Source organism: Pongo pygmaeus, chromosome 19, assembly GCF_028885625.2.
Source record: "Pongo pygmaeus isolate AG05252 chromosome 19, NHGRI_mPonPyg2-v2.0_pri, whole genome shotgun sequence".
In the NCBI taxonomy this organism is placed as follows: Eukaryota; Metazoa; Chordata; class Mammalia; order Primates; family Hominidae; genus Pongo; species Pongo pygmaeus.
Window position 1 is genome coordinate 48684186 of NC_072392.2, and position 21841 is coordinate 48706026.

Below are 21841 nucleotides of genomic sequence, written 5' to 3' on the forward strand. Positions count from 1 at the left end.
AAAGCCTCATGCCCCACAGGACCAAATATCTCTTAGAACAGCTCAGAAGACATAGCTTCCAGGGTCCAGCAAAGGACAGACCTAATACAAGAGTCACTGAGCTCAGGCAAACCCAAAGTATATCAAACCCACCAGACATCATTCTCCCAAGACAGATGTAATTTACTCACAGGGATAATTTTGACCATAAGTAATGTTGTTAAGTGATATATGTCTTACTAGGTTGCCAGAGGAACAGAGCTAGAAATTTAACTGATGTTAAGCTGTCAAGGGGAAGGAATAAAGTTTTGTTTACCTTTTTACCACAATAATCAATCTAAAAGAAATACAGAAAAAAAGAAAATAAATACAGAAGAGTCAAATAGAAGCATTAACAAGATGCCTGATTTAAATGCAACACACATTATATTAAAAGTAAATGAACTAAATGATTTATTCAAAAGACAAAAATTGTCAGACTGGATTAAAAAAATCAAAGCTAACTATATGCTACTTATGAGATACACACTTGAAACATAAGGATACAAAAAGATTGAAAGTAAAAGGATGAAAAAGATATACCATGCAAACTCTAGCCAAAAGAAAAGCTGGCATAGCTATATTATTCATGCAAAGCAGATTTCAAGGCAAAAAGCAATATGGAAATAGAGACGTTTCATAATGATAAATGACTCAAACACCAGGAAGATATAACAGTTCTAACCTGAAGGAGCCTAACAAATTCTCTAAATATTTACACAAAAAATCAAAGGTACAATGAGGACAAGTAGATAAATTCAGAATCAAGGTAGAGTTTTAAACACCTTTCAATGTTGACAAAACAAAGAAGTCACGAAGAAAATAGAAAAGTTGAACAATATTATTAGCAAACTTGACCTAATAGACTTGTATAGAATATTGAATACAATTTTTTTTTTTTTTTTTGAGACAGTCTCACACCGTCACCCAGGCTGGAGTGCAATGGCGTGATCTTGGCTCACTGCAACCTCGGACTCCCAGGTTCATGTGATTCTCCTGCCTCAGCCTCCCAAATAGCTGGGATTACAGGTGCACACCATCATGCCTGGCTAATTTTTTGTACTTTTAGTAGAGACAGGGTTTCACTATGTTGGCCAGGCTGGTCTTGAACTCCTGATCTTGTGATCTGCCCACCTTGGACTCCCAAAGTGCTGGGATTACAGGCGTGAGCCACCGCACCCGGCGGCAAATTATTTTTTAAAGACAAACAAAACATATACATAAAGCAAATTTAGCAAATTTCTAAAAATTGAAATCACACAGAGTATGTCTTCTGATGAAATAAAACTAAGCTAGAAATCAAGAGCAAAAAGATAATGAGAAAATCCTATATGTTGAAAATTAAGAAAAATACTTCTAAACAACTAAACCTTAGGTCAAAAAGGAAATTACAATGTGATTTAGAAAATGTTTTGGACTGAATAATGTATAAAATCATGTAGGCAAGGCAATCTTATAAGGCATCATATGAAGAGTATTAATATAACTTTACTAACCAGAAAACAGTTGAATGGAATATTACCAGTACTGAGTGATTATGCACAGGAAGTGGCAATATTGGATGAGACACTAACAACCAACTAAAAAATGGGGGGAAACCCTTTCATCCTGTTTAGTAATATAAAAGTCTTTGGATAAGGAATCTAGTGGGAATACTTTCTCTATATTTAATCAGCATTCTGTCTCAATTTATAAATGCCGCCTCCTCTCTCATTTATAAATATCCAGACTGACTCAGCCTAAGAAATCCTAAATTTGGCAAATTCAGAGTGTCTTATAAAGGTTAAATTGCAAAAGTTAATAGTGATCTTATTCTCTTGAACTTTTTCACCTGTCTCTCCCTATATATTTTGTGGGAAAAAAAACACCATTTGTGAAAGTACACCAATCAGTATATAGATTAGCTAGACTACACTATCTAAATATACCTCTATTTAACTTGCTTTGAACACTGTCAAATAGTCATAGAAAACTCAAGTTCATTTAATAATTTACTGACAATATGTTTTAGTACCTTATTAGGTATGAATACATAAAATTAACAGAACCCATTCTCTAGATTCAAAAGATTTATAATCTGGGTGGGGACACAAGTCATGAACTGAAGGCACTATGGACTCTGTGAAAGTGAGGAGCCAGGGACGTCTACTTCTGGTAATGGAGGACTAGGTAATACTTATCAATCTTCCTGATGAAGTTACTAAAAAAAGGTGCTAGACAAAATATGGGGAAAAGGTTTTGGTAAGTGCATCTCAGAGCTAATAAGATAGTGAGGAAAGACCTAGCTAAAATCAGAAAACTAAAATCAAGATGAGTGAGCCTACACCTCATGGTTGTTTTTGTCTTAGAAGCTACTGTTGACATGGAAAAGGCAGTCATAAGGCTGAACATAGCTTCTGGCTCTCATGGGACTTGGGTACCAAAGTTAGAACCTGGGGTCTTGGATGAGGGACTGTAGTTTGGTCTGGAATCCTGAATAGCTAAACCAGGGAGATAAAGGTGAACGGACGACAGCCCAACACTGAGCTACTACAGGCCCTGAAATGGGATAAAGGTGATCCCAGACTGTCGAACTGATATAAACTTTCAGTTGTTCTGTTTCCTTACGGGTGTCACTAATAAATAGCATATATCTGGATTATTTTTCTTCAATCTGAATTGGTTTTTATCCATTTACATTCAATGTAATTACTAATATATTTATATTTGTTTCTACCAAATATCCAGCTTTCCTATGTTCTTTTGTTTCTTCTTTTTTATGTTTTTGTTTTGGGGGTGGGGAGGATTCTTTGTTTTTATTGTTTTTTTTTTTTTTCCTTCTCCACTAGTTTGGAATTTATAACCTCTATTTTCTACTATTTTCAATGATTATGTTAGAAAATTTTCACATGTATTTTTCAACTCTGATGAGTTGAATAATAAAAATAATATTTTTATTATTTTTTTCTGAACTAAGGACCTTAAACACTGGAATTACAATTACCTGCTCTTCTAATTGATATGCAATTGTTACTGTGATAACTCTAATCTGTATTTTCCATTCCACAAAATATTATTTTACAGAGTTTATTTACATGCATCTACGTATTTACCAATTCTTTGCTCTTCTTTTCTTTTTGCATTTCAGAGTTTCATTTAGTATACTCTTCCTATTGTCTGATGAATATCTTTTAGAATCTCAAGTGAGGTTGATAAACTCTCCGTTTTTGGTTTCTGTTTTTCAGAAAGATTCTTTATTGTGCCTTGGTTCTGGAAAAAATGTATTCCCTGGGTATGGAATTTTGGTTTATGTTTATTTTCTCACAGCCTAATTGTCATACTTTTGAATCTAATCTGTCTTTTCTCTGGCTGCTTTTAAGATATTTTCTTTGTCTTTAATGTTCTAGGATTTTACTAGGTGTGTATATGCAGATTTCTTTTAATTTTTCCAACTTCAGATTCATTGGGCTTCCTGATTCTGTTAAGTCCTTCAATATTCTTGAAATTCTCAGGAATATTTCTTCAAATATTGTTCTATCCATTTTCTCTTCTATAACTCTGATAAGATACATGTTTGACCACTTTATTTTCTCTTCCATGTGTCTTTTTTTTTTTTTTTTTTTTTTTTTCAGAGACAGTCTTGCTCTGTCACCCAGGCGGGAGTGCAGTGGCACAATTTTGGCTCACTGCAACCTCTGCCTCCCGGGTTCTAGCGATTCTCCTTCCTCAGCCTCCTGAGTAGCTGGGATTACATGTGCATGCCACCACACCCGGCTAATTTTTTTGTATTTTTAGTAGAGACAGGGTTTCACCGTGTTAGCCAGAATGGTCTTGATCTCCTGACCTTGTGATCTGCCCGCCTCGGCCTCCCAAAGTGCTGGGATTACAGGCGTCAGCCACCATGCCCAGCCCCCATGTGTCCTAATGTTTCATTTCTTGGTCTAAGTGGAATTCTGGATAATCCTTCAGTTATTTTCATTTCACTACTTTCTCTTCAGCTTTATGTAAACTGATGTTAAACCTATCCATTGAATTTTTAATTTTAATTACTTAGTTTTTATTTCTATCAATTGTCTAGTTGCTTGCTCTCTCTCATTTTCAGGCCTTTCATTTCTTGATGTATATTAAGCATTCTCATATTCTCTTTCTGATCATTTCTGTATCAGAAGTTTTCATGAGTCTGAACCTGCTGTTTGTTGTTTAGTTTGCCTTTTACCTATAGTATCTTGTAGTGATTCTTTACTGTGAGCTAATTTTCCTTAGAGCTTTGTGGAAATTCTTTAAGGTCTGGTATTGGTGGCCCATCTGGAGCAGCTGCTGCCATGATGCTGGCTGCAGTGGGGGAGGTGCATCTGGGGTTGTGTGCTCCGTGGGGCTGGCAGTAGCCAGGAACAGGTGGAAGCCCCGCCCTGTTCCAAGTTGGCTGGGTGGGATCCTCACGCTCCCTGGGCGCAGCTGTGGCCGCCCAGCTACGGTGCAGGACCCAGGCATCCCTGTGCTCTTGGGGGCTGGGAGCAGGCAGGAGCCCCAACCTCCTGGGTGAAGCCATAACCACCCAGCCATGGCTGTAGACCTGGGTACCTCTGCACTCCTGGGGACATGGGAAGCTCCCCTGCCCCTGTTGGCTTGGATGTGCTGCTCCCAATGTCTGGCCTCTCCCTGGTCTCAGCGCCCACTCTGATTTCAGAGCAAAGTTGAGGCTGAGCCTGGGCACTGTTGCAACCCAGCTGGGTATGCACACACTTGGGGCAGTGCTGACATGCCAGCCCCCTGCTACCTTGGCCCCATTCAGACTTTGGATGCTGAAGAGCACAGCGGAAGGCCAAGGGGGTGCTGAGGGCAGCTCAGTGTGGGCCTGGAGGCACCCCTTGGCACGTACAGTCTGGACTCTGTGGGTGCCGTGGATGGCAGGTTAATGGTGGCAGGAGGCAGACAGGCGCCTGGGCAGAAAGGGGTGGGTCCCTGGTGAAATCCCACCTTTGGGCCAGGCTGCCAGTTCCACGGTCCAGAGTAAGAACTTATAGTGCTTTTTCCAGGCCTGCCCATGGACCAATCAGCACACACTTCCCCTCCTCTGAAGCCCATAAAAACCCCAGACTCAGCCAGACTCAGGCAGACAGTGGGATAACCTACCTGCGGAGAGGAGCTACCCACCATGGGTCTCCTCTCTGCTGAGAGCTGAGCAGATGATGGGATGACCTGCCTGCAGAGAGGAGCTAGCTACATACTGCTGGTATCCTCTATGCTGAGAGATGAGTAGACAATGGGAGGACCTGACTGCGGAGAGGAGCTACCCACTGAAAGTCTCCTCTGAGCTGTTCTGTCACCCAATAAAGCGCCTCTTCGCCTTGCTCACCCTCTATTTGTATGTACACCTCATTCTTCCTGGACACAGGACAACAACTCAGAATCCACTGAATGGCAGGGCTAAAAGAGCTGTAACACAAACAGGGCTGAAACATGCCCTTTGCTTGCCACGTTGTGGGTGACGAGGAGTGAAGAGAGAAGGAGAAGAGCCATGGCCCTTCAGGCCTAGGAGCTCCCCAAGCCAGGGCTGATATACTCTCTTTGGGGCTCTGCAGTTCCTGGTATTTCCAAGCTTCTGGGCACCACGGCATTCCCCAGTGCCAGCCATGGAAGCTGCTTGCAGTATGCCTGGTCCAGCTGCAGCCTCACAGGGAACCAGTGTCTGTGCCGGCACCTGGAGCTGCCCGCCCTGCTGCAGCCTGTGTGCTTGGCTGTGTGCAGTGGCTGGACCTTATGCTCGCTCATTCACACTCCCCTTGCCATTCTGTGCCTGGCTCACCCTTGGCAGGTGTGGAATCCAGGCTGGTAGGGCAAGCTGAGTGCAGCCTGCGAGGCTGAGTAGGTGGAACAAGCCTGGCAGGCTTGAGCAAAACTCAGGCAAAGGCACCACCAGGCACAAAGGTTTCTGGCGAGAAAAGTGACACCCTAAGGATTCTGTGACAGTATGAAGATAGTTTCCTAAGGAAAACAGTTTTACTTGCTTTTTTCAGATGCCTGGGGCAATTATAAGACCTGGACCACCTTTAATCAAATTGTCAGTCTGAGGCTTTTTCAAGCTACCCAGCTAGTATGAGTTTGGGTTGCAAACCACCTAAAAGCTCACTTATGATTATAAATTCCCAAGAGAGATTCACACCCCCTCCACCCATGGCTGAGTGCCAAGGACCAAGACAGGCAGTTTTCCTTACTGATAATGGGGAATTACTTCTAGTTCACTCCACATGTAGCCCTTTAAAAACTCACCATTGTGTGTGTGTGTGCACAGAATTCCTTATTAGATACCCTACTTTGGGCAGGCCCTGGGCTTCACTTCAAGGACCCAGCCTTGAATAACTATATTCAAAGTTACCCACTTCAACAAATCCTCACAGGGTAAGGGGCAGCTTTAGGGATTTTTTCCTTCACTCAGTTAACTTCTGTATTCACTCAGCTCCTGGCTTGTATACTCCTTACTTTTCATTAGTTCATGGCTAGATTCGAGATGTTGATTTTTATATTTTATCTAACATTTTGGTTGTTTTCAATTGGCTTTAGTGGGCACCTCATTCACCATGTTGCCAGAAAATGCATTATTCATATATTTTTGAGGTCTTTACATCTATGTTTCTAAGTTAAATTGATCTCTAATTTTATTTTCTCATATTAAGCTTGTATTAAGGTAATATTCATCTCATTAAATGAGTTGAGTATTTGCCTCTCTTCTTCCCACCCTCCAAAACAGTTTCCATATGATAGGGATTAATGGCTCCACAAAGGTTTTATAAAACTGATTTGTAAAACCATCTAGATTTGATGTCCTTGGCAAAGTTGGGAAAAGGTGGATTTACCATCAGTTATTCGGATTCTTTAGGGTTACTGATATATTCAGGTTGCCCCTTTCTTCTTGAATTAATTTTGATAACTTTTTTTTTTCTAGAAAACCATATACATTTCATTGGCATATAGTTATCCATAATATTCCGATGCTTTAAAAAAATCTCCATAATGTCTGCACAGTAATAGCCCTTTTTTGTTCATAATTTTTTAATTTATCAGCTTTATTAGAGGTCTTATTGATTACTTTTTTGTTCCATTACTTTAAAGTTTTACTATTTTAAAATATATTTTCTTACTTCTTTCTTCAGGTTTTCTTTGGAGTTCCTTTTCTGGCTTCTTAAGTTGCACATAGCTCATTAACTTTTCAGTCTTTCTTGTTATTTTACAAAGGCGTAACAAATGGATCACTTTAGCAGTATTCTATAAATTCTGACAAATTTTTTGTCATGCACTTCCTAACATTTTGTAATTTCCATTGTGATTTCTTCTTCAAACTATGACCTGTTTAGGAGAGTACTTTTAAAGTTCCGAAACATATTAAATTTTTTTAACGCTGATTTTTATTTTACTTGCTTTGAAGACGAAAACTATATCTGTATATGCACTTCTTCAAAATAGTTGAGATGGCTGAGCATGGTGGCTCACACCTGTAATCCCAGCGCTTTAGGAGGCCGAGGTGGGTGGATGACCTGAGATCAGGAGTTCAAGACCAACCTGGTCAACATTGTGAAACCCCATCTCTACTAAAAATACAAAAAAAAAAAAAATTTAGCTGGGTGTGGTGGCACACACCTGTAATCCCAGCTACTCAGGAGGCTGAGGTGTGAGAATTGCTTGAACTCAGGAGGCAGAGAGGTTGCAGTGAGCTGAGATCGCACCATGGCACTCCAGCCTGGGCAACAAAGCAAGATTCCATCTGAAAACACACACACACACAGACACACACACACACACACACACGAACCCAAAATGGTTTCCTTTGTCATCTATTATGTGGTCAATTCTTGTAAATGTTCCATGTATACTTTATTTTATTATTTTTTTGAGATGGAGTCTCACTCTGTTGCCCAGGCTGGAATGCATTGGCACCATCTTGCTCACTGCTATCTCCACCTCCCGGGTTCAAGTGATTCTCCTGCCTCAGCCTCCTGAGTAGCTGGGACAACAGGCCACCATGCCCAGCTAATTTTTGTATTTTTATTAGAGACAGGGTTTCACTATGTTGGACAGGCTGATCTTGAACTCTTGACCTCAAGTGATCCTCCCACCTTGGCCTCCCAAAGTGCTGGGATTACAGGTGTAAGCTGCCATGTCTGGCCTCGATGTATACTTTAAAGGAATATGTATTTCCTATTCTCTGGGTACGGGGTTCCTTTGATCTATTAGATAAAGTTTAAATTTGGTTTTCAAAGCTTCTGCATTCTCACTAACATTTTTGTCTGCTTCATCTATCATTTATCTTTCTGACAGCACTGGTTTAAAATCTCCCACTATGACGGTGGACTTGTCAATTTTTCCTTTAAAATTTTTCAGGTTTTTTTTTCTTTACAGAATTTACAAGAAGCATGGGTATGTTGTTAGGTACCATGTTAGTTCAACATGGCTTGTCTTGGATAATTTTGATATCACTAGTTTATCTGTATTAATACTTGCTTTCTTACATTCTATGTTCTTTCACATGAATGTTGCTTTTAACCATTTTTGGTGAGAGGTGGCTTGATAGCTTTCTATGTCTTTGTTTTTGAGCTTTCTGCATAGTGTTATTTATGTGTGTCTCCTCTAAGGAGCATATAGCTGGATTTTCCACCTATCTAGTCTGCTTAGTCTATTTACATTATGATGAATATCAATTATTTAGATTTATTTCTATCATATTATTTTGTTCTAAATGCAACTTTTTTTTTTTTTCTGCTGTCCTCTAGAACCCCTCAGTCTGGCTTTACCTTCTTGCCTTCTATTGTACTGATAAGTTGTCTATATTCTTCTGCTTATCTCTGCTCCCTCCCTTCTCCCCTGACCTCCATACACACATGGATTGGGAAGCTGTAGCAGAGATTGCTAGGCTAGTTCCCTACCTTATGTCCAGTATCTTTTTCTTACTTTAAAACAGAATTCTTATTGCTAGCTGAGAGCACTGCTGACCAGAATGAAAATGCCCTTCCCAGCTTCCCCGACAACTCTATATAGCAAATGGGATGTAGCTGAAGTGTTGTGTCAAACTTCCAGGAAGTCTCTTTAAAAAGGAGGAAGTTCCAGCTGCCATCATGGACCGGGAGGTTGGGTGCCAAGCACTAGGATGGTAGAGCAGAAGGACAGAAAGAACTTGGGTCTCTAATAACTTTGGAGCTGCCATACCAGTCCTGGGATGCCTTCTATACTTCATTTATAGGAGAGAGTAATAAATGTCTCTCTTATTTAAGCTACTGATTCAGGGATCTGTTTTATTAGAAGTTGAATGCAATTCCTGATACAGAAATTATAGAAGGTTCTAGAATTTTTATTTCTTTACATGGCACATTAAGTACCAAGTTTAGAAAACAAAACAATTCTTTTTCTAGTTAATTGACTAACTGTAGTTAACTGAATATTTAAAAGCCTTTCATGAAATTCAGTGTTCAACTGTTTCTTGCGTCCTGTGTCTTCCTTCCAGGTTCACTTTTCTGCTTGCTGGATGAAGCAGGCTGCAGTTGACATGCAAAGAAATGCTGAGATACAAGAGTGAAGAGTCCTAATGGCATTCCAGCCTTCAGTGCCAGTGTCCTTACCCCTGCCTTTCTGGAGATTTGATTATATAAGTCAACAAATTGTGCTTATATGCGGTCACTTGAGGCCAAAGAATCCTGACAAAAGGAGATAGAAAGCTACTGAACAGATGTGTTCCTGTGGCATTTGCCTAATTTATCCATAGTGAAGTAACCAGAAACAGTATAGATTTAAATTCTTAGAGAGGAAGTTGATTTTTTAAAAAAAAGATAACGAAGAAGAAACTACATAGGAGAAGCAGCAGAAGAGAAAGATAAAAATGAAGAAACTAAAAATAACACGGCTCAGAATGCTGCCTAATTTATCAAACTTGCCAACAGCAGCAGTTAAGGGTAGAAATATGTTCTTTAACGGAAAAAACAGACAAAAGTTATCAAATAGTATTAGTCCTCAAAGAAACAATAAAAAACACAAATAATTGTCAATAATACATCTTTTTTTTTTTTTTTTTTTTTTGAGACAAGGTCCTGCTTTGTCACCCAGACTGGAGTGCAGTGGTGTGATCTTGGCTCACTGCAACCTCTGCCTCCTAGGCTCAAGCAATCCTCCCACCTTAGCCTCCAGAGTAGCTGGGACCACAGGCATGTGCCACCATGCCTGGCTAATTTTGTAACTTTTTGTAGAGGAGGTCTCATTATGTTGCCCAGGCTGGTCTCCAGTGATCCTCCTGCCTCAGCCACCTGAGTAGCTGGGGACTGTGGGTGCATGCCACCATGCCTGGCTAATTTTTTAACTTTTTGTAGAAAGGAGGTCTCACTATATTGCCCAGGCTGGTCTCAAGTGATCCTCCTGCCTTGGCTTCCCAAAGTGCTGGGATTACAGGCATAAGCCACAACGCCCAGGCCAATACATCTTTATATTTCAATTATTTAAAACAGCCTAAGGACAATACTTGCATCCTAAATTTCCTCTTAAAACTCTCTGGCCACTTTGTACTCAAACACAATATATAAATGGTACATTTTACAACTTAATTCAAGACTTTACTTATTTATTTTGGCCAGGTCCTGTTTTCAGCACAGGGCTAAAGTTCCTTTTGCTGGGCATGCTATGCCTTATACATTTTTTAAATCCAAGATTTTTCCCTTGACCATGACAGTAGAATAAAAAGCTCAAATTTAAGACAGATACTAATCTAGGACACAAACAATCGTTCCACTGAGGTGAGATTTTTAAAAATGCAAGAATAAAAATTCTATTATAATATTCACTTTATACATATTCTTCAATCTACATATGATTACCTAAAAAGCAAATCATATATACATTCTTTATAATACATCAAGAGGAAATCTATGAGTTAAAATGGATATTTAGAAAATAAAATAATTACCTTTGATGCAAGGTTGTCTACTAGAGCAATCATAGAATTCTTAAACAAGGTAGCAGCAGTCAGAGGTCGCTTGGTCACCTCTGTAATGCTCAGTTTGCCTTCAGGCCACATATTCTTGAGCACAGGATTTGAACTGAGAAGCACAGAAAAAACAATTCAAATGTCACATTCAAATAAGCTGGATAAAAACTGATAAGCAATTCTGCTGAAATGTATCCTGAGAATCATAATTGGAATACAGACTCAACTCACAAGGCCTAATTGGAAAGATGATTCCATCCAGAAAATTATGCTACAAGAATAATGACTGATACTGCAATGCAAATTGAGATGTTTTTCCAAACTATAGCATATTTTAAAAATTATTTAAACTTCTTTAAAGTGACATCTTTATTATACCTACCTAGGACCCTCAAATGGTCAATATGGCTCTCACAATACATATATAAAACAAATTCATTTTTGTGATGGTTAGAAAATGAGGACAAACCACTAGTAGAAAAATGATCCTCAATGTCACAGCAGAAAACATAAGAGTGGCAATATCTTTGAATTAAAGCAAATAATTTATATATTAATAGAACAGGTAACACTACAGAAAGCCCACTCTTTAAAAAAAACACAGGAATATAAAATAACCATTTTTATATTGTCCCTAGTAAATCCCTTTACTGCAGTTCAAATTGTGAACAAATTTGTAGGTAGCATTGGCAGTTACAATATTTCATTGATGTGACACTAGGACTGTTGCAATCCAATTCTAAAAATGCATTTCAGGCCAATTTTCAGGTTAAAATTGTATATTCATAATTTTGCTCTGTGGAGATATTTTTAAAAACGTGTAGTGATCTCAACTGTCATTTTTTTCTGGTTTCATTTTGGGTGCTTTTGATATTAAAGTAGTTGGAACTCAAAATGTTGCTTGCTTCCTAGAAACTTTTATCAGAAAAAAACTTTTCTTAAAAAATTGGGGGTTGAGCAACCCAAATGTCCATCAATGACAGACTGGATTAAGAAAATGTGGCACATATACACCATGAAATACTATGCAGCCATAAAAAAGGATGAGTTCATGTCCTTTGTAGGAACATGGATGAAGCTGGAAACCATCATTCTCAGCAAACTATCGCAAGGACAAAAAACCAAACATCACATGTTCTCACTCATATGTGGGAACTGAACAATGACAACACTTGGACAGAGGAAGGGGAACATCACACAGCAGGGCCTGTCATGGGGTGGGGGGAGGGGGAAGGATAGCATTAGGAGATATACCTAATGTAAATGACGAGTTAATGGGTGCAGTACACCAACATGGCGCATGTATACATATGTAACAAACCTGCATGTTGTGCACATGTACCCTAGAACTAAAAGTATAATTAAAAAAAATTGGGGGTTGAGAAGAGAAAATAATTAACATTAGCATTCATCGCTAATTGCTCTTACTACTGCTAACATTTTACCCACTTTCTTTCCCTCATATAAAATTTTAAAAATTGAGTTGGATCCCCAAAGCACTCAGAATATTTCTGTATGTAGGTGCTCAAAATAATAGCTGCAAGATGAAAGAGGAGATGAGTGCAGGGCGAAGAAGATAAATGGTAATGTGTGGATTGACTGGGTCTGTGAACACAGACAGAGCAACACTCCCAGCCCTCACCATCACCAGCAAGCAGTGCCAACTACTGTCAAAGTGGCTACAAAATGCTGCAATAACCTGTGGCTTATGAACCCAGTTTCATTACTTTCTAGTCCTATTCCATAATTTTCCATTTGTACACTTATATCAAAATGACTACATAGATGTATATTGTTTTTCCTTAACTTTTTCATTCTTATCTTTAGCACAGAAATAATTTAAGGCAACATTCTCAACTTACAGTGCACATAGTGCCTGAATGCCATTCTAACACTTACTGAATAGAATTTTCAGAAAGGAGAAAATTGTACTTTGTGTACTTTGAAAATTCTGACACATGTCAAAAGACTGTGTCTTTTAGTCACTGGTGTTTGGTCTATGCAGTTTCTACACCAAATTCTTTGTCTACCTTACTCACTGTTGGCCATATTTGGAGACTATTCCTGTACTACACTGTAAAGGTTGGAAATGAAGGAAATAAGTTAATGTGTTAAATAGCAGAATTGATACAAAATGAATCCAAACAGTTGTAGGGAGGCATTTGAAACAGAAAGAACTTTCAGGCCAAGTCATGACTGTAATATTTTTGTTTTTCTGAGACAGGGTCTCACTCTGTCACCTAGGCTGGAGTGCAGTGGTGAGATGATAGCTCACTGCAGCCTCGACCTTCCAGGCTCAAGTGATATTCCACTTCAGTCTCCCAAGTAGCTGGGACTACAGGCACGTGCCACCATGCCTGGCTTTTTAATTTTTTGTAGAATGGTCTCCCTATGTTGTCCAGGCTGGTCTCAAACTCCTGGGCTCAAGCGATTCTCCCACCTCAGCCTCCCAATGTGCTCGGATTATAGGTGTCAGCCACCGTGCCCAGCCTGAATGTAATATTAACAAAATAGTTTTCAAAATATTTTAAATACCAGAACCCTTATCTTAAAAGGGAAGCTCCTCCAGAGACCTAGTATGTATAACAGGTAAGGCAGATCTCATCTGGCTAATAAGACAGCAGTAAAGAGTAAAAGTTTGTGCACTTGGAATGCAAAATGCTTCCTCCCTTCCTCCCTCCATTTACACAGACACACACATACATATATGCATACATGTGTGTATATTATCAAGGTCTACAGAACTAGAATCCAAGGAACATTGCTTAAATGTAATTATATTGCTGGGTGTAGTGGTGCATGCCTGTACCCCCAGTTACTGGGGAGGCAGAGTTGGGAGAATCACTTGAGCCCAGGAGTTCAGGGTTACAGTGAGCTATGATCACACCACTGTGCTCCAGGCTGGGCGACTGGGATATCACTTCTAAAAAAAAAAAAAAAAGAAAAAAGAAAAATCATTATATTAACATATACAAAGAAAAAATGGATTCAAATCTTGGAAGGTTATTAGCCACGGAAACATCAAATAGTGTCCAGAGATGAAGGTGGCTCATTCCAATACCATCTAGGAGGATGGTTTTATCCAAAAAAAAAAAAAAGTCAAGATTTCCCATCTCACGGGCAAGGCCTTTCCTATTATGGAATATACACAATATGCTGCATTTAATAGACTTTCAATCTTTCACCCCTTTGGCAAAACTATTCCTATTGTGAAATGGATTCATCTTAGCCTGATGCCTTTATTTGTTGGGTTTATCTAAGTTCCTTTGTTCTGATTCTGTGCTTATCAGGCAACTAAGCATTCTGGATTCCATGGGTAATAACGAATCAGAGTTCTCACTGCTATTTGACTTCCCAAGCAGGTTTTCCAATAGGGAAAAACAGCCTGTTATATGAACACAATTACAGTTGGCCCTCCGTATCCATGGCTTCCACATTCAACATATACCATGGATAGAAAATATTTTTCACTTTGGGAGGCCAAGGCGGGAGGATCACGAGGTCAGGAGATTGAGACCATCCTGGCTAACACGGTGAAACCCCGTCTCTACTAAAAATACAAAAAATTAGTCGGGCGTGGTGGCGGGCGCCTGTAGTCCCAGCTACTCGGGAGGCTGAGGCAGAAGAATAGCGTGAACCCAGGAAGTGGAGCTTGCAGTGAGCCGAGCCGTGCCACTGCACTACAGCCTGGGCGACAGAGTGAGACTCCATCTCAAAAAAATAAATAAATAAAACAAAAAAAATTTTTTTTTAAAGATGGTTGTTCCTGTGCTAGACATGTACAGAGTTTTTTGAGGGGTCATTATTCTCTAAACAATACAACAACTATTTACATAGCACTTACATTTCATTAGGTTTTATAAGTAATCTAGACATGATTTAAAGTATCTGGGAGGATGTGTGTAGGTTATATGTAAACACTACACCATTTTATATAAGGGACTTGAACATGTATGGATTTTGGTATCTTCAGTGGAGGAGGGTACCAGATGGAATTAATCCCCAAGGATACTTCGGGACAACTGTATTCCATTCCATGTTACTGTTAGATTTTCCACTAGAAATAAATCCACACGCTGTTTTGTTTCTACACTGGCCTGGAGAGCCTGGGCTATATTAGTTCACCACTGAAAGGTGAAGCTGTTCTCAGCAGCTGAACCTCTGGGCCATGGTACATTCACAAAGTTAACAAACATCACCTCATGCGGCCTCTTGGTACAGAGACTGGCAACACACCCTGATGGTACTACTGGCCAAATAAGGCTGTTTTTTCCAAGTTGAGCTTTTAACATTTTCTGCACAGAGAAATGCTAGACTCTGTCATTTGTCCCTCAAAATGAATGTACCTTACCTGATAAATTAAGCATTGAAATTCCCTTCTGAAAGTCCCTTTTCCCCATGCCCAGTTCTTCCAAGGATCCTCTCTCACATTCCTGTCTCTGTAACTTTCTACTGATGATAGTGCCATCATTAATCTTGGTGGCTTCAACATCCACACAGATGAATCATTTGATAACAATTCTTGAAAGAACAGTTTAAACACAATGTCTCTATATTCTCATTTCCTGTATTCCCTTGAGCTCACATCAATGAGATATTTGTCTTCAATGCTACATGGAAACCAGTGTTGTCAAGAGTCCCACTGACCTTGGCGTTAGCAAATCCAATGGTCAATCTTGGTCCTCTCATCACTCCTGCTTTTGACAAGATTTGATGTAGTGTATCTTTTTTTTCTTCTTTAAACATTTTTTTTGGCTTGGCCTCTGTGACACCAGATTCCTTGTTTACTTCCTTCCTCACTGGCATGCTCTCAGTTTCCTTTGCTAGTTCCTCTTTCCTTGTTTGACTCTACATGTTACAGTGTCTCAGGAATTAGTCTTTTTAACCTCTTCTCTTTTTTAAATCTATGCTCACTCCCTAGATACTCTCATCTAGTCTATGGCTTTAAATACAATCAATACACTGATGACTGTGAATTTATATCTCTAGCCCCACCTTTCCCCTGAGATCCAGATGCATATTTGCAATTGCTGATTTGGCACTTTTAATTGGGTATCCAAAATGCACTTCAGACGTAACATATCCAAAACAAAACTCTTAATTTCCCTGAACCAATTAGCGTTTCCTCTTGTCTTCTCCTATCAGGCTCAGGTATCACCTTTGATTTCTGTCTTCCTCTCACACCACACATTGTCTCCACCAGCAAATCTTGTCAACTCTACTTTCAAAATATCACCCAATATGACCCCTTTTCATTATCTCCGTCACCACCACCCAGGCCTCAGCCTGCATTATTATTATTATTATTATTATATTATTATTATTATTTTGAGACAGAGTCTTGCTCTGTCGCCCAGGCTGGAGTGCAGTGGCGCGATCTTGGCTCACTGCAAGCTCCGCCTCCCAGGTTCATGCCATTCTCCTGCCTCAGCCTCCTGAGTAGCTGGGACTACAGGCACTCACCGCCACACCCGGCTAATTTTTTCGTATTTTTAGTAGAGAAGGGTTTTCACCATGTTAGCCAGGATGGTTTCAATCTCCTGACCTCGTGATCCACCCGCCTCAGGCTCCCAAAGTGCTGGGATTACAGGTGTGAGCCACTGTGCCCAGCCTCAGCCTGCATTATTAAAATCGCCTCCTTTACTGTCTATTTCCATTCTTGTCCCTTACTGTGTGCATTTTACATAGGTAGTAGCAGCAGTGATATCTTTAAAACATAAATCACATCACATCACATCATAAATTCCAACGCTTCCCTTCATACTTTCTTCTTACGTGGACTCAGGCTCTTTATGATCCAGGCTCTACCTACCTTTCTAAAGTCACTCTTTCCATCCCTCACTCTGTTTTCAGCCACAATGGCCTTGCTGTCAATACACTCAAGCTCATTCCCACCTTGTGGCCTTGGTACTAGCTTTTCTCTCTGCCTGGAATGCTCTTCCTCCAGCATGGCTCCCTCCTTCACTTAATTCAGGTCGCTGCTGAAATGTCACCTTTATAAGAGGCCTTTTCTGACTACCCTATCTATAATTCCTTCCCAGCCCCTCCTCATCTGTACCCTTCAATCTGTTACCTACTTTATTTTTCTGCACAGCACTTGTCACAAACTGAAAGTTGTTTCCTTGTTTATTAACTGTCACCTTTACTAGCCTATAATCTCCATGAGGCCAGGGACTTTGCCTACATTTTTTCACAGCTGTATCCCAGAACACAGAAGAATGTGTGCCTCAAAGGTACTCAATACATTTTTGATAATCTACTGAGCAACTGACTAAGCAGACTTAATAAATGAGTGAATACAGTTCTTTAACCCACAGGAAGATGACCAGGAATCCTCTTTCTTCTTCATGGACCTTCTTTTTAAAGTATCCATACTGGATTTAAACTTGTTATCATTTGCCTAGTTTTATTTTGCCATAACTTTTCCACATTTTGTTGGTTTGTGAGAAGATTCTGTCTGCTCAGTCACTATCAGTGCTCACTGACACTAGATGCCACTCTGATATCAGAGAGGTCTCTTATTTGGGGGTGAAGACACTACAATGGGAATCTGAGTATGCAAAACTTCTAGCTGGGCCAGATGTCACCTGACACTTCTTCATCACACCGGCCTGGCCTGAGGACTGCTGAGTATACTGGTAGGGGATGCTGGAAGGCTGGCAGCAGTGAGCACAGAAACTGAGGCAACCCAAGGGAAATCAAAGCAAATCATAGTATTAGCAGGTCCCTGCCCAAAATTTATAGATTTTATCATCAAGTTAGTTATATGCTATTTATTAAGTCTGATAAAGCAGAACAAGAAAATGTGCCAGAAACTCTTAAAATTGCATATAAATATAACCATGTGCATATATTACATATGTCAATGAGCTTAATCTAGAGTTAATTAATAAAATTTCAATCTTACCTGTTATACATAAGGCGCTTGAAATCTTGAAATAAAGTATCTTTATTTTTGTCAATAAAACCAATGACAGAATAGCTAACAGGGAAAAATCACAGAAAACATGTATTATTTACCAAGCAAGAGCCACATTTAAGATTTTCTAGGAGGCAACAAGCCTTTCCACCATTAATTATGCAATCAATAATCAAAAGCTGATATTGTTCACCTTGTTCTGTATTAAAGGATACCAAATTTACCTACTAAATAGAAGGGAACTTTCATCAGTACTATCATGATTAAGATGATAATTTCCTACTGGTTTATTGCTTACCTCAAGAAGATGACTTTTTAAAAGATAGCTGTATTTATCATCCAGCATTCCTAAGATAAAAGCAAAACAGCAACATACAGGAACTAACAGTCTCATCCGTAGGGAGGTCAAGTGACTTGCCTAAGGTTCACTCAATGTTGAGGGTAGGATAAAAGAATCCAAGAAGAACTGCAAAGGATGGTAAGAATTGGATAAGCAGAGGAGAAAAAGGCAGGCAGATCACACAGGGAAACAGATCAAATGGAGTGACGAAAGTAGGCACATGCATGGTGCTCTGGAGAGAGAATGAGGAGGCCAGTATAGATGGTTTGGAAGGGAGATGAGTAAGGTCTTGAAAGTCCAGCTAAGATTGCAGTTGGTGAGAAGAGTGGGAATAGAACTGTACTACTCCAGTGACTGGCATGGACTCTAGGAGGAGTGAATTCAGTTTTGGGATTATAAAAGTAATTGAGGACTCTGGGTGAATTAAGACAGAGGCTAGGAGATTAAGCAAATAGGAACTTTAGACACAGCTACACCTTACAGTTCTGCTCTTGTGCCTGTTTTCTCCCTTGACAATCAGATCAGTATAGGCAATTCCCAGATCTCTAACCCAGATTCCTTGCCTTACATATTTAATCCTGCAAGAAAGTTCCTTCAGGCTGTGCTGCCCATGGGTACTTTAAGGTTACCATACCCAAAATTATTTCCTTGCCTGCCCCAACCTAGGTCTTCTTAATACTTTCAAGTCACTTTTGACTGAACCTTTGTGATTTGATCTCAAGCTACTCTTCCAGATAGTTCTACTTCTCTGTGCTACAAAAAAGGATACACTCCAATCAGATGGACCTAGTTGCTATTTCCTGAATATTTTGTAGCACCCTTCCCACTTCTTCCTATAAAAATAATTCCTAGCATTCAAAGACTAGCATCAGCCTTCCTGGGTTTATCACACAAACCTGGAAGTATTTCCTTACTCTAAATTCCAAGTGAGTAATTGCTATTACTCATATGGCAATTATTTTAGACCATTGTTATTGTATACATGTATATAAATGTTTATGTGTATATATGTGTGTTTACATGTGTATAAATAAGAACACATACAACCATACATATATGTATATACGTATGTATCTTACATGGCAAGCTCTTTGTGGGCAGAGACCATACCTTATAAAGTACTGAGCACATAGAAGATACTCAGTAAAAATCCAGAAAAGGATTGAAGAGTTTAAGAAGTGAGGAGGAAGTCTGAGGCATTGAATATCCCTCAAAAGGGTTAGTTGAAGTTCTAGACTAGGAGTCTAGAAACATAGTTATTGTCTCAGTTCTTCTGTAAATTTGCTATGTGACATTGAGTAAGAACTTTACTCATTCTGCATAAGTTTCTTCATCTGTAAAACGAAGTGGCTGGTCTAGGTCATCTCTAAGGCCTCTATCCAGCTCTGCATTTGTGTCATTCTGAGTTGTATGAAAGTACCCTGTAAGTGAGGCTTGGATTTTTAGTGGGAGATATTTGTATGGCACTGGATCTTCCCTCTTCAGTATTATGGAACCTGGGAACCGGACCAGAAAAAGTGGAAAATGGTGCCATTCCATCACTAATGGTTAGTTTGACAGATGGTGTGATAATTTTGAGCCATATTATTTTATGGTCCTAGAATTTTAATTTAAATCAGGAACAGCTATTAAAATTTCTTCAAACATCTTTTCGGCATTTATAGAGAAGATCATTTACCTTTTTTTCTTTAATCTCTTCCTGCAATGGATTACATGTAAAGAATTCCTAATGTAAAAACTAAGAAAAAGAGTTCTTTAAATAATAAGATGAGGAGCAGTGTTCAGTGGACAGTAAGGGCATAATAAATATAGTAGGCTAAGAAATGCAGCCCCAACAAAAGTTTCACATCAAATTCCCTAGAACCTGGGAATGTTACCTTATATCATAAAATATGTCATTAATGATCTGGAGAGGAGAAGCTCATCCTACATTATTCAGATGGGCCCTACATGCCATATCAAATGTCACTTTAAGATAGAGGCAGAGCGGCTAGGCTCGGTGGCTCATGACTGTAATCCTAGCACTTTGGGAGGCGAAGGTGGGCAGATCAATTGAGGTCAGGAGTTCAAAACCAGCCTGGCCAACATGGTGAAACCCCGTCTCCACTAAAAATACAAAAATTAGCCAGGCGTGGTGGTATGCACCTGTAATCCCAGCTACTCAGGAGGCTGAGACAGGAGACTTGCTTGGGCCTGGGAGGCGGAGGTTGCAGTGAGCTGAGATCGCACCACTGCACTCCAGCCTGGGTGACAGAGCAAGACTCCATCTCAAAAAATAGAGAAAAAAAAAAAAAAAAAGATAGACACAGAGGGACAGTTAACACAGACACACAAAGAGGAGGGCAATGTGACTGGAGTGATGCAGCCACAAGCCAAGGAATGTCCAGTGCTACTAGAAGCTGGAAAAAGGAACAGATTCCTCTCTACAGGAACCTCCAGAGAGAGTGTGGCCCTGCTGACATCTTGATTTTGAACTTTTGAACTCCAGAACTGTGAAAGAATAAGTTTTTGTTGACTTAAGCCACCGATTGTGGTTAATTTGTTACAGCTGCCCTTGGAACCTAATGTACTAAGGTAGTTATAATTTTTAGTTATACTTTCTGATCAATTTCTACTTTATTGAATTGTTAATAAAAATATGGCTAGTAAGAGTTTTACTTTTTTAAATAATATTTGGAAAATAATGTAGCAAAAATGGTTTTTGCTTATGCAGTTACCCAACTATTTGTAGATCTTCATGTACAGGAGTAATTCTCACCTAGGGGCCTTTTTATGCCTACTGTTTCTTCTACTTGGAAAGCTTTCTCTTTTCTCTCCCCTCTTTCTAATTCATTCCCCTGACTAACCCTCTTTTACTTTTAGGACTCAATTTGGATACCACTTCCTCCAGCAAGACCTCTCTATGCTCCTCTCAGTGGGTTAATTATTCCTACTCACTGCTCCTATAATGCCTTGTGCTTCTCTAGTTTAACTGTTTCCATTCTTCATTATAGTGACCTTTGATGGACGTACATGCCTATACTCTTCACTAAACTGTTGGTTTCTTTAGGGCAAGGACCATCTTATCCATCTTCCTATCCCAGTTCTTAATATACTTCCATGATTTATTGGCCCACCAGCTGATTCTTACTGAATACGAACTATGCCAGGAACTGTACATGGGCACGTAGTGTGTGCCCAATAAATGGTTGAAAAGCAAGGAATGAATGAAGCTATGCCATTTTTAAGTTGAACAAATTAAAATATATTGACATATCAAATGACCAAAACATGCAAATGAATATAAAACCAATTTACATTTTTCCTGGTTGTATTTTCTAAAGTGAGGTGGCATGCAAATCATGGTAGGTACCAAGGTAAGATACTCACACTACATCGCCTGCATAATGTCGAATTCGAAAATCTCGATCAAACTCCAGAATTTTGTCTGAGGCACAGAGCTAAGAAATCAAGAAGGATATTATTTTGAAAACGGACATTTTTGCTTTCCTAAAAATATATTCCAGCTTAATATGAAATGATGATAATACCACAAATTATGACATCACATTGTGTGGGGCTTGATTTAAAAATATGGCTTATGTATTATAAAGACTAAACTTTCACTAGAAATCCACACAGCTAG

General features: G+C 39.4%; 1 protein-coding gene across 4 annotated transcripts in view; it reads right to left on the minus strand.

Annotated features, from left to right (window-relative positions):
• MYO1D (myosin ID) overlaps positions 1–21841 on the minus strand; it is a 376049-nt gene that overhangs the window by 226120 nt on the left and 128088 nt on the right. For all 4 annotated transcript variants that reach the window (XM_063656158.1, XM_054459987.2, XM_054459991.2 and 1 more), the window contains 3 exons: positions 21586–21656; positions 17865–17939; positions 10937–11069 (listed from right to left, as the gene is read on the minus strand). In XM_063656158.1, coding sequence (XP_063512228.1) covers positions 10937–11069; positions 17865–17939; positions 21586–21656 — 279 coding nt within the window. The remainder of the gene's footprint in view (positions 1–10936; positions 11070–17864; positions 17940–21585; positions 21657–21841) is intronic.